Source organism: Lagopus leucura, unplaced genomic scaffold (genome assembly GCF_019238085.1).
Source record: "Lagopus leucura isolate 7727_CA_CO unplaced genomic scaffold, USGS_WTPT01 Super-Scaffold_100048, whole genome shotgun sequence".
Classification (NCBI taxonomy): Eukaryota; Metazoa; Chordata; class Aves; order Galliformes; family Phasianidae; genus Lagopus; species Lagopus leucura.
Genome location: NW_024962294.1, coordinates 592,970 through 606,125, shown reverse-complemented (window position 1 = coordinate 606,125; position 13,156 = coordinate 592,970). Strand labels below are relative to the sequence as shown.

The window sequence follows — 13,156 nt, the reverse complement described above, 5'->3', positions numbered from 1 at the left end:
CTCCAGAGCTGAAACAAATTTATTGCAGTGGAATTGAGTTGAAAAGGTTAGAGGTAGTTGTGACAGGCGTAAACTATTCATGGTGAGGTAGGCTAAGGTTTTGGGGCTGGATCCACCTGTGTGCAGAATTGCTTTTATTCCCCCCCAAAAAAAAGAAATAAAAATGGGAAAGAGAAGATATTAGAAAGTCATTGTTTTGGGGGGATATTTCTTCACTAGGTCTGTATTTGTTTGGTTCTGCAGTGCCTTGCGGGGGCAATGTCACCACCCAAAATGGGACAGTTTACTCTCCTGGCTTTCCCAACCAGTACCCCAATTCCCAGGACTGCACGTGGCTCCTTACAGTGCCTGTGGGCTATGGAATCCATCTCAACTTCACTCTGCTGCAAACAGAGCCCTACAACGATTTCATCACCATTTGGTGAGTACAGCAAAGGTGTGAGGACTGAGCAGAGCTGCTGCTCCGGCTGCATTTCAGCAAGATGCTCTTGCAAAGACAGAGTGCTCCCGTTGCTGCAAGGTGTGGGGAGTGCTGTATTTAAGAGCAGGAGGAGGCATCCTGTGGGGACAGTGGGATTTTGGACAGCGTTTTTAAGACTTAGTAGGTCTTTAATTCCATTAATTGCTGTGATCATCGGCTGTTAAAGTGGGGCACATCAAACCTGCGTGGTACTGGGGGGAGTTCTGTGTGTGTGTGGTGTAGGAGGGTGGTTGTTGCCTGGGGTTGAAGGTGTGTAATAGTGCCTTTTTCTTGTATTCTCACCTACAATTTTAGGGATGGTCCTCAGCAAACTGCCCCGCAGCTTGGAGTATTCACTGGCAACTCTGCTAAGAAGTCAGCCCAAAGCTCTTCCAATCAGGTCCTGGTGAAATTCCACAGTGATGCTGCAAACGGAGGGATTTTTGCCATTTACTTCTATGGTCTGTATTGCTTCCTGCACGATGCATGCACTGTACCTGCCTTGGGATGCAGAGGGGCGTGGGTCAGCTGTGGCTTCCTGGGGGGAGGCGATACATGGAAGAAATGGGCTTTTACCTGAAATGTTCTGCAATGGGGTGAAGTTCTCACAAGTTTGAGACTGAAGGTCTCTTGTGCGATCAGGTGCTGGCAAGCGGTCACGCCGTCTGGGCAGATGCAGAAATCCATCTGTAACACTGTGATAACTCAGGCACAGCCAAGAGCCCACGCACTAACAGCCACGCCATCCTGCGCCCCTCTCAAGGTGATGCTGTAAATACTGTCCTCCCCGTGGCAGATCCCATTATGGATAGCTCTCTGTTTACTTAAAACTCTCCCTCTCTGCAGTTCTAGCTGGACACGGTATTGTCTTTCCAATGCCATGCTGAACCAATGGGGTCATCAGCTGTGTTCTGATGGAGAGGTGGCTTCGTTTCCACGGGGAGGAAAATGATTCTTGTAAATCTCTGAATTATTTGGGGATTCTTCGGTGTGAGTGCAGCTCACACCAGAGAGGTGTGTTGGGTATTACATCAAAATGAGAACATCTGCTTTCCGCCTCTGAAAGAGGACCCAATTTTAAATTGGATTAGCTAGCAAGTTGCTACGGCAGTACTGGGTTTTGCTGGGTGCAAATGGAGACTTCCCCTTGCTCTGGCGATTTGCTTGCAGCAACTTCAGCAAAGTCTAACATGAGTTACACAATGAATCTGTGCAGAATGTTTCAGCTTACGCTCGGTTCCAAAAGGCAAGAATTATACAGATTGGCTGAATTCAAAGAGTGCTTGCCAGGCCTCGGAGGGAATTGGTTTTCTGCTGCAAAACGCTGCAAGATTTATATTATCAGACCATGGTGCATATGTAGGAGTTATGCAAAAAACCAGGAGTTAGGCAGTTTGGTGCAGAAATGAGCAGTATGTGAACGCTGCTGCAGCTGAGCGAATGCTTCTTTGTGTCACACGAATTTGTTACTGTCTTTGCTGTGCTCAGAGCCCATCAGCATGTGCTGCTGCCCTCCATCCTTGATAGCCCTTCATACTGAGGTTTCTTCAGCTCGTGGTTTCTCTGAGGTCTGAAGCCACCCTGGGCTGTCCAGGCAGGAGGTCTGGAGTGGTGCTGGAAGGAGCAGCGTCAGCCAGCAGCCGTTTGGAGCCCATTTTCCAGATGGGCTCTCTTGGCCTTTTATTAAAGCACAGCTCACTGGTTTATTGGTCCCTTTATACATGAGGCTTTAATATAAAGCCTAACCGGAGAGATTCGCTGATTGAGGTGCTTGCCTGCAGGGTGAGATTCCTCTCATTCTGCGTGTGGAGCCTCGTGGCACTGGGGAGATGGAGAGAAGGGAGAAATGTTCATTCTGGGATCGCACAGCACAGTCACTTGCAGTGCTGGCATTGCTCTTCGGGGTGTAACTGCAGGAAATGGAATTTCCTCCGGATCTGTAGCAATGTGTATTTTCATTTCTTCAGCTTCACGTTGGCAGATCTGGGACACAGACGCCCCCCTTCAGCTTTAAATTGTCTTTTCCCGTGCAGAGCAGATCAGCAGCACCCTTCTCAGAGAACCATTGCTCTTTCAAATGCCTGCAAAGAAACATTTCCTCAGGGTGGAGGAGAGGAAACAAAAGAATGATTTAGAGAGCTGGAAGATTGAATAGCAGCCCTTGAAAAATGATGATGTGGCACCTATTATTAAATGGGTTAGCTCAGGTGCCAGCACCAACTGAAGTGTGAGTGTGACGGGGGGGGGGGGGGTTTATGGCACTGTAACTCAGAGGGTCCCACTGTGGTTTCAAGGACAGGACTCTGTTTTGTCCTGGTGAGAACAAATGGATGTGCTGTTGAAAGGAGCTTTGCTAGTGCTGTATCACCCATATGCTGAAGCCTTCTTAATCGCACCTCTTTATTGAAATATGGCCCATTAAGGAGAGGAGATTAATGCTGTAAATGTGGGTTATCTTTCCACTTCAATAGATGCTGTCAAGTGCTTTTTAAATCGCATTTAATTTAAATTTTTGTTGCGGATTCCCCCTTCCCCCGCTGTCAAACAGCTGTTTAAAAGATTGCAAACAAGTGTTGTCCCTCCGGCTCCTGGCTGTGTAGCACAAGGGCTCTCCCCCGCTGCCCCCTCCGCTGCCTCTCCCCTCCTGCACACCCAGGAGGTGATGATGATGATGCTGATGGCGCCACACAGTCCCAGGGATCAGTGAGCTGTAGCTGAGCCCCGTTCCTGGATGCAGTGCAGCCATGGAGTACAGAGCGCTCCGTGCCTGCAATGCTGACCTTCCAGCATTATTGTTCTGCAGCACCTTAGGGGGTAGGGAAATTGGGGTGAGAGGATGGGAAATCTGCTTCTTTACATGTGTATTTAAGCATTATCATAAGCCTCATTAAGGTTGCTGCCAGCTTTGCTGTGGTGTGAAGAGTTTGACATAGTGGAGTTGGTAAGAATTAATATTCAGTGGCAGCTTGAGCTCCAGTATCTTAAATTAAAGGGCTGATATAAATTTCAGAGGAAGTTATGCTTGTCCAGGGTCAGGTGCAGGGGGAGCAAAGATGCACAGAAGTGCTGAGCAAATAGCAGAAAATGTCTTTCATTAATATTCATTTAGTTCCCAGTACCATTTTTTTTTTTCAATTTAGCCACGCTCGCAGCTCCTGTGTGTTTATTTTCGTAAGCAGAGCAGTTCTCAAACCTCATGCACCCCTCTCCTTGTAAGCAGTACGTTTGTTTTGTTCCGTGTTTGCTCATCTGTAATTTTTGATAGCAGATGTGCTCTTTGCAGTGTGTTTGGTTGGGTGCTCCTCGACTGGAGCCCTTCCCACGTAGCCACCTAACTGCACAACGTCTGCATGGCTCTGCCTGGTGTGAGATGTGAGCCTCGCAGCCTTGCCGAGCTGCTCTGTGACCTGAGCTACACGCAGAGTTTGCAGCTGAAAACGTTTGCACTCCTGGAGTTATCTGCAGAAGAAATTAATGAATAATTCCGGGTTAAAAATAAGTCGTAGAGGTTTGTGATCTCTGTTCAGGGTCAAGTTGAGATTCTCTGAATAATTATTGTAATTTACTTGGTGCTGGAGCAGTCTGAGAGTTCTCCTCTTCTGTGACTGACCTAACCCCAGTGAGGGGCCTTCTCGTGTATCCCAGAGGACAGCAACATTGCCTTATGGCAGCACCCAGCAGTTACCATTCAGTGCTCATCCAAACAGTCCAATGGAGCCCAGGCACCTCTGGATCCTCAGACTGATGAAAATCTGTTTCCTATTAGATGCAAAAAAAAAATAAAAATTTAAAAAGCTGTTCTGGGAACGCAGGTAACTGGAGCCATCTCTGCAGTGTTTGGAGAGGAAAGGGCCGGTTGCATTTCTGCCCTTCTGCTGGTCAGGGGAGGATTTGCTCCGATGTCTGTTGTGCTGTTGTGAGACAACCGTGGCTGCTTCCATCCCCAGCTTAACATTTGCTGCTCTTCCTTCGCTGTCTTTTCAGCCTACCAGCTCTTCAGGTGTCAGCCTCCAACCATGGTTCCCAACGCAGAAATCATCACTGAGAATGAGGAGTTTAACATAGGTAGGCTCACGGTCCCTGTGCCCTCCTTCCCTTGCTGTGCTCAGCTGCTGGCAGTGCCCACAGGAGGACACATGTTGTCCATCCCAAATCCCAGGCTCCAGGGGACCTCTTTGCACGTGTAGTTCTGTGACACTGCCTGGTGTGTGGCCCTGCTCAACAGCCACCATAAACAAGCTCCCCACACTTCATAGAATCATAGAATTGCTTAGGTTGGAGCAGACCTCCAAGATCATCAAGTCCAACCTCAACCCAACCATACTACCCTTACTCTAACAACCCACCACTAAACCATATTCCTGGCCCTCTTTTCAGGGCACAATTCATCCTTCTCCTCGGTCAGGATGTTTTCTGTTTCTTCCTGCAGGTGACATTGTGAGGTACAGATGCCTTCCTGGCTTTACACTGATTGGAAACGAAATCCTGACCTGCAAACTGGGCACTCACCTGCAGTTTGAAGGCCCTCCACCCACCTGTGAAGGTACAGCCTGGGGTCCCCACTGGCACCCAAAGCTTTCCTGCCCAGGGATGGCTGCCATGGGCTCAGGGCTTGCTAAGGGACGTAGCAATGAGGGGTGGCAGCTGGAAGAGGTTTCCTTGCAAATGCTGCATCAGAGGGGTCAATTTTCTGGCCTCTGGGGTCCTGATGCTGGAAAATGATGGGGCAGGGGTGCTGCCCTGCCTGCCTCGTGGCACTGGACCATGCACCTCCACTGGGCTCAGCCGGCAGCAGCTTAGTAATGATGAGGGATGTGCTGGGTGACTCGCTACAGCAGCTCCCTGATAAATGATAGGGAACTTCCTCTGCTTCCTGCTGGGGGATCTGTGGGCTCTCAGCACCATATGGAAGGGCTCTGCTTCTTTTTGGTGCTGCCAAATTACCCCCCACAGCCTGAAGGCAGGAAAGCACTTTGAGCTCGGACTTGCTGAAGTGGGACTGACTGAAGCCGTGCTGATGGAGCTTTGCCACGCTTTGTGTCTGGCTGCCTCCGTGAAGTCATTAAAGCAGTCACCCAAACGTCCTTACCCGGGGTGGGGGGAGGAATTGTGCCTGACAGTTTGCCAGTGAGACGTGAGCAGCCGAAGCAGGGCAGAGCAGGCTGCAGCCCAGCCCTCCTCCTGCGAGGAGCAGCCTCTGCTGGTGCTGCAGAATGTCTGACGTGGGAGAGAAACGAGTGCTTGGGGCACACTGCATTGTGCACCTTGCTGCTGCTCAGGAGGGATCCCAGGGATGTTTCCGTGCTACCGTGTTACCTTATTTATCCTCTGGGTTCCTGCTGCTACTTCTGTTTGCTCCAACTGTGATTATTTCATCTCCTTCATTCCCTCCTATCTGAACATTTTTACCATATAATGGGATATTTTTTCTGTAGCTTTATTCTCTCTGAAATAGTGTGACTGAAGGAGAGAAAGGGAGGTCATTCAATTATTTGCTGATGGTTGTTAGCCCGGGGGTAAAGGGACTCCTTAAATTACATCTGGCCACCAATTTACAGAGGTCAAAAAATCACTGATAGGATTAAGGATTTGGAAAGAATACAGTGTTCTTTCTGGATAGTTCTGGCTGTTTTCTATTAATACAAGTGCAATGTTTGCACTGGGTTTTAGAGACAATTATGGATAAAGTAAGATCCCTTTCTTTTTATGCTTTCTGCTCACTTTGTGTGTTAGCCTCCTCTCCTGGGGTGCAGTTGCCAGCCTTTTCATTTAGGGCTTTCAGCTGCATTGCTATGTCCAGAATTCCTCTGACTGGGGGCTCCAGTGGTGAGAGAAATGAATTAGAGTTCTTCTGTCCTTGCTGACAACTCAATGAGTGCCTTGGGATAAGTCCATCATTCCCCACTTTATTCTGCCCCGAGTTTCCAGGGGCTTCCAAGAGAACATTTTGCAATTTGAGGACAGTCGTTTGGTTGCGGTGCCATTCATTTTGAAAAGCGTGTGAAATGGTGCAGAGGCTGTTGAATTGTTTTGCATTCCTGATTTTTGCCCCTTCCTTTCAATTTGGTGTTCATTTTCTGCGGCCTCTCCTTCTCGTTCCCTGCAGTGCCCTGCCCCATGAACGCCGTGATGACGGACTCCACCGGTGTGATCCTCAGCCAGAGCTTCCTGGGAAGTTACCCTCACTTCCAGACCTGTTCTTGGGTGGTCAAGGTGGAGCCCGGCTACAACATCTCCCTTACCATCGAGTACTTCCTCAGTGAGAAGCAATATGATGAGTTTGAGATCTTTGATGGTAAGAGATTCACCAGTTTGACTTGCATCTGAGGGAAAAGGGAAGAGGTAGCAGAGCTGTTAGCTGTGAATGCCATCCTTAAAGCCTGTGCAGACCAGGTATTGTATAGGCCTGGACAAACTGCCAAGGAATGTGTCAGCACTCCTAAAGACACAGCTGTGCAGCCAAATGCAGAATAGAGGTGCTTTGCTGAAGCCCTTGTGTTCACCTGGAGCAGAAGCCAGGTCTTGCTACAGCCACCAGGGCTTTCTTTGCTGTTGGTTTTCTGGGAGCCAGGTGTATTCGTTGGAGCTCACGCTCGCAAAACAAGCACTGAGCACGAGCTCACAGTGAAATGGAAGCTCACACGGTGCTATTCCAAAGCACACCTGTTTCTTCTTGCAGAAAGGCACTCTGGCACATAGGGCCCATGGTGATACTTTCTGTGTGCCAGCCCTGGCTGTTACATGCTCCTCCTTCCTTCCAGGTCCCTCTGGCCACAGCCCACTGCTCTTGTCGCTCAGTGGGAACTACTCTGCCCCTCTGACTGTTACCAGCAGCGGGAACAAAGTCTATCTCCGTTGGTCCTCTGATCATGCCTACAACAGGAAAGGCTTCAAAATCCGCTACTCTGGTGAGTGCCTGGCAGGGGCTGCATGGCTGTGCCAACATCCCGGTCATCCCTTCAGCTACAGATCTCCACAAAACTGCTGCAGAGGGGCAGAGGCCATCTGTGACCACAGAAAGGTGCCAAAGCTTGCGGGAAGGCACACGAATTCTTGTTCTGAGGCTTGGGAAAGCAGCTCCACCACCAGCAAAACCCAGCGGCTCTGTCTGGGCTTCCTACCCTTAGCAGTCAGAACCAGAATGTATAACCACAGACAGCTTGGTTTTAGATGAATGAAACCCACCCGCTGCAGTTCAGTCAGATTCCTGTTACAAAATTATTGTGTCTCTGTAAAGATGAGACCATTTTGAGATGTTTGAAAAGTAACATCACGAAATGTAACTTGTGCTCAGAGCTTCCTGCTGCGTGGGGACACTCAGGTGTCACTTACTGAGTTACAAACTTGTAGAAAATGGTATCAAAAGCCTCGTGCCCTGCTCAGGCATTGTGCACTTTTCTTACAGGAGCAGAACCAGGGATTCCTGGTTGCTCATTCAGCACAAAACTGCTGCTGCGTGTCGAGTGCTTGCTGAGAATTCCTTAAAGTGAATTACTATTTTTTGGAACTTAGCAGATCTTAATTAATGGAAGTTATAAAACTGGGTTGAGAACTTGCCAGCGTGTCATAAATAAGTTATGACTTTACTCAGTAAATGAATTAAGTAATATTTAATTATCAGAAATTACTTTTTATTTCTAGAGCTGAGCGAAACGCAGATAGTAGCTCTGCACCCTTTCCCCCTTTGCCTTTGTCTTTATCTGTCCCTGGTTCTGCTTCTTGTACAGCCTCAGGTTATGGTCAGCAGCCGAAGCCAGGACAGCCCAAGAACAGGAAAGGAATTTGTCGCGCTGCAGCCCGCGCGCTGATTTCTGTACCTCCCTTTCCCCTTTTTGCAGCTCCTTACTGCAGCCTCCCGCAGCCTCCAGCCCATGGACTGATCCTCAGCCAGACGGGGCTGCAGCCCGGCTCCACGGTTCGCTTTGGCTGCGACAGCGGCTACCGGCTGGTGGGACACAGCACTGCCACCTGCAGCCAGCACCCACAGGGCTACTTCCAGTGGAACGAAGCGACCCCGCTGTGCCAAGGTGAGAGCGAGAGGCTGCGTCCTTCCGAGGAGCTGGCAGTCCTGGGAAGGGCTGAGTAAAATGGGTACAAATGAAAGGCTGTTGTAGTTGCCCTGGTTCCCCGCTGAGGCTTTGAGCTGCGTGGAGGCAGTGAGAGGTGATCCTCTTATGTGCGAGTCCTTGGGAGCAGATGAGCAAGGAAGGAAGGGAGTTAGCTGCTGAGGAGCAGGGGGTCGTTCGTTGTCTGCGCTGGGGCAGGCGAGAGAAAGTCCATGTGTGCAGAACCTTCAGCGTTTGAATTCTCAGTAAAGGCACAGCCAAGCTTCAGTTAAGGACAGGAGGAGCTGTTGCCTGGAAGAATGTGGAAAGGAGGAAAGTAGTGTGAGTCCTGCTGGGATTTGGTGCTTGGGATTTCCTTTAGTGTTTCTGGAAATCCCCTCTCAGCTCTGTGTGTGTCCGTGGGGGATGAGAGGTCCTGGGATTCAGATGGTGCCCAGTTTCTGTTGGCTTCATGTGAGATTCAGGCATGCCATTGTTCTTTCCACATCACCTCCTGATTAGCCATAATCATTATGACATATCATACTTAGCACATGGCTCCTTCCAGGCGTGGGAGAGAGGGCAGGACAGGGCAGCGTGCCTGGAGGTTTGCATTTGCACTATTTCCTCTCTTCATGCACACTTTCTGATTGCACCTTCTTCAGAATCCACCAATCATCCCTGTGTTGATAAGGTGACCGTCTTTATTCAGATGAAACCTTTCAGTGTCTTTGAACATTCATCCAAATTCCAAGGGAACTGAACACAGGGGATTAATATTGCATTGACTTCCCTGGAAACTAGCCAGAGAACAGAGACAGCATAGGCAAAATCCCATTGCACTGTCTGCATCATCACCCAGCCCGAGCCTTAAGGAAAATTAAGCAGGATTATTTAGCGTGGGGGATTCCAAAGAGCCTTGAAAATTCCCTTCTGCTTAGGAATATGGTTTCGTGGGCATGATGGCGATGGGTCAGTGGTTGGATATGATGATCATAGTGGTCTTTTCCAACCTTTCTGATTCTATGAATCGCTCAGTCCCTTCTGGAGGCACACAGCTTGTGTGCAGTCCTGCCTCATAAGGGATGCTCTGCAACGGGGGTGCTTGATGGAGCCCTCCCAAGGCTGTATTTGTGTAAAGGTGGTTGGAAAACAGTGAACCAATCCTCTGTCACCAAAACACGGCGCCATTGGCGGGGGAGAGCTGGGGAAATGGGCACAGGCTCTGGTGATGATTTAACTGCAGCAGTAGCTGGGCTGGGGCTGCTGAGCGGCACCACGAGCCAGGCATGCACAGGGCTGTCATGGCAACTGTGCCTGCAAACCCTCAGCCCAGCACAAGGAATCTCTCTGATGCACCGGCTCCTTTTTTAAGGAAAATCACATAATGAAGAACAGTGGTAATGCTGCCGAGCACTCGCTGTCCTGGTGTGCTGGAGTGCCACCTGAGCCTCGTTCAGTTCCGAAGCCTGTGTTTACCTCTGGGAGCTGCACGGGGGGTGCATTTCAGACACAGAGACAGAAGGGGATGGACAGAGAGAGGATGTGAGATGTTGGGAGCATGTTGCATAGAGGGGTGGGAGCAGAACGCTCCTCGGAGCTCACGCAGGTTCTCTCTGTGACCCCATTGGGAAAGTCACCTCCTTTCTCTGCTCTGTTCCCATCAGGGATCTCAACAACATCCCATGGGTACCGAATGCCCTGAGCTGGGAGTGGGAGGTGGGCGAGCAGCAGCAAACAGAGCCATAGGAGAATTCATGGCAGTGCAGCTCCCCCTGGCTCCCAGCAGCTGAGAGTGGGGTTGGCACAGCTCTCCATGCTCAGGTCAGCTGCAGAAAATCCAGCACTTCTTTTTTTGCATTGCTCCCAAAGCCAACTGGCAACCTTTTGTTTTGGGCTCTGCTCAATTTCTCATCCTTTCTGGTGGCCAGAACAAAATGGCAGAGATTTGGGAACTCGATCTGCAGCACAGCATAAATTGCTCACACAGTCAGCTGTGTCAGGAGGAGGAGAACCGGGGTCCCCGTAAACACATGGTCTAGTTAACAAATAACATTTCCCGTAGCTTCCTCCTGCCAGCACATAATCCTCTTCCCCTTCCCCGTCCCCTCTGAATAATCTTTACTACATGCTCTGTCCTCGCTGACATTTATGGAAGCAGCAGAGAATATTCTACAGGGAACAATCTTGCGTTGGCACAATGGAGGAGAACACAAGATGATCTAATATGCCTTTTCTGTCTCTGCTGTCTATTTTTAAGCTGCTTTGTTTTTGGATTCCCAGCTGCAGATTTGCTTTCATAGCCTCTGTCCCTTTTCCTAGCACATTTTCTTCCTGCATACTGAGCTTCTGTACCTCTGCACCCCATAAGCGCTCCTTTTTCCCCGGATCTCACTCTCAGTGGGTCTCTGCTGGCCAAATGTTGATTGTGCTTTCCCCTGGAACAGCTTCTGCCTTTAATCTCTGGTTTTTGTAGATTTCAATGTCCAGAATTTGAGCTTCAGAAACGCTCTTTGGAGCAGGTTTATCGCCACCCCAGAACCAAAGCTGGACTGTGTCAGTAATGAGTTCCCCATCGCTCCTTCTGCTCAAAGATGGCAGGTTGCAGAGAAGGATGGGACTGCCATCAGGTGCAGCAGAGTTTGCAGTCCTAATTAGCTCTTCCTGACCAGCACATCTTCATGTTGTAGCCTGACCATCTGCAGGAGGAGAGAGTTACTTTTCTTGTTATTTCTGATGGCCTAATGAACATTTTGGTTAACTGTCTCTGGCCCAGAAGTTCCGTATTATTGCTAACTAACTACTAGCAGTGCTGCTGCCTTTGGGATCTCTCTCTCCAGCCCCTGGGAGCAGCAGAGAATTGAGCCAGAGAGAGGAGGAAGCTTTGCAGGGCACAATGGCAAGGGAAGGGCTCAGCTTTCTTCCATCCTCTTGGATAGGATGCAGCATCAAAAGGCATAGCAAGAGAACTGCAGGGTGGAAGTGGAAGGGTGGGACTTCCCAGGCCTCCTCTTCTTTTGCCTTGGAATGAAATTGGTATTCAGCGTGGCTGCTTGTCTAGACACCCAGCCTTGTGAAGAGATTCGCTGAGCTCCTTAGCTCGATGAAGTGACATACGTGTGATTATCATTTCAACCAGGGATATGCCTGATCATGCTAATACCAGCCTGCTGAATTACTCACACCTATTAGCAACACCAGTGTCTGTGAGGTGCTGTGTAATTGTGCTCCAGGCTGGGGCTCCGACCGACTCGTGGAGTAGTGGTGGGATAAAAACGTTCTGGACCTTGAGTGGTGGAGAGCTCCAGTGTTGTGTTGATGCTGTACATGAGAATGTTGGTTTCTCCTTTCAGTGTTCAGTGGGGTCCACATCACCAGGAGGTCACTCGATGATTTCCTAGCTCCTGTTTATTTGCAGGGGGAATAATAGGAAGGTCAGCATAGAGCTCAGGAGACATAGGCTCAGCTTCCAGTTCATGCATTTGCTGGATGGATGCAGCTCAGGTTTGATTTCTCAGCTCTTATCAACACTGGGAGAGTCAGATTTGAATGACAGATTCCCAGTGCTGCTTTTCTCAGCATTAGGAAAGAGGGCAGCAGGGTTTGCAGCAACTTGGGAAACTCTTGCAGCATAAGTGAGTGCGATTCCAGCCTGTCTGTGTCTGGCTGGTGCTTGCATTGCTGGGACCTGCCTGGCCCAATCCTGCCCAGCTCCTCCCAAGCGCTGCTGTCCTGCACAGCCATTTGGCATTGTGCCTCTTTGTCAGTTTTCCTCCTGAATTTCCCCCTCCACCTTCTCAGCCACGATGCTAAATTTATCCCTCCTTCTGGCACTACATAATTATAGAATTTGCTGCCTACTGCAATCCAGAAGTGCAGTTAGAAAAGGGTTTTGGGTTGCTGCTGCTGTGGGATGTAAATACAAACCATTACTGCTATCTAATCCTTTATCTCTGTGTGGAAACTTTCAAATACTGTGTTGATGCATTTTGTGTTATGGATATTATAGAGCATGAGCCAGTCTCTTCCAGCAGATGCTGGTACTGAGCGCTGGCTTTGCTGTTACCTCACCCCTAGAAAAGAGCTGAAAATCTGATCCTCTGTGGAAGTGGGCATTCAGTGCAGCTTTGGGATTCAACGGAGTGCTGGAGCTTTCACAAACAGGAGAGCCTGAGATCAGGCTTTCGGCTCACTTACAGATATCTGTGATAACACTGAGAGCTGCCTGATTGCTCAGCTGGGTTCTGCTCTCCTCCTTCCCAGCTCTCTCCTGTGGAGTTCCCAGAGCCCCAAAGAACGGCGTCGTCTTTGGCAAGGAATACACGGTGGGGACAAAAGCTGTGTACCACTGTGACCAAGGCTTCCAGCTGGCTCCTGGTGAGCCACACAGCACCGAGTGCCTGCAGGAAGGGCAGTGGAGCAACGGCAACCAACCCCCACCCTGTGTGGGTGAGTACCATGAGCACCATCAGCCTGCTCCAGCAGGGGCAGCTCTGCCTCTCAGGTACAACATTAGTCCACAAGGATCCTCAGCCTGTGAAACTCATGCCTCTGGGGCTTCATTTTCCCACCTGTGAAATGGAGATGCTGATGCTATCCCCTGTTTAAAAAACCATCCTGAGGTACCCCAAAGCACCCTTTAAACAGCTTT

General features: G+C 49.7%; 1 protein-coding gene across 1 annotated transcript in view; it reads left to right on the top strand.

Moving 5' to 3' along the window:
- The window catches only part of CSMD2 (CUB and Sushi multiple domains 2), a 229,439-nt gene that overhangs the window by 184,431 nt on the left and 31,852 nt on the right, over positions 1-13,156 (top strand). The window contains exons 43-50 of the mRNA XM_042885206.1: positions 244-421; positions 776-921; positions 4,445-4,525; positions 4,890-5,003; positions 6,567-6,755; positions 7,222-7,368; positions 8,299-8,487; positions 12,769-12,954. Of these exons, the coding sequence (XP_042741140.1) occupies positions 244-421; positions 776-921; positions 4,445-4,525; positions 4,890-5,003; positions 6,567-6,755; positions 7,222-7,368; positions 8,299-8,487; positions 12,769-12,954 (1,230 nt within the window). The remainder of the gene's footprint in view (positions 1-243; positions 422-775; positions 922-4,444; positions 4,526-4,889; positions 5,004-6,566; positions 6,756-7,221; positions 7,369-8,298; positions 8,488-12,768; positions 12,955-13,156) is intronic.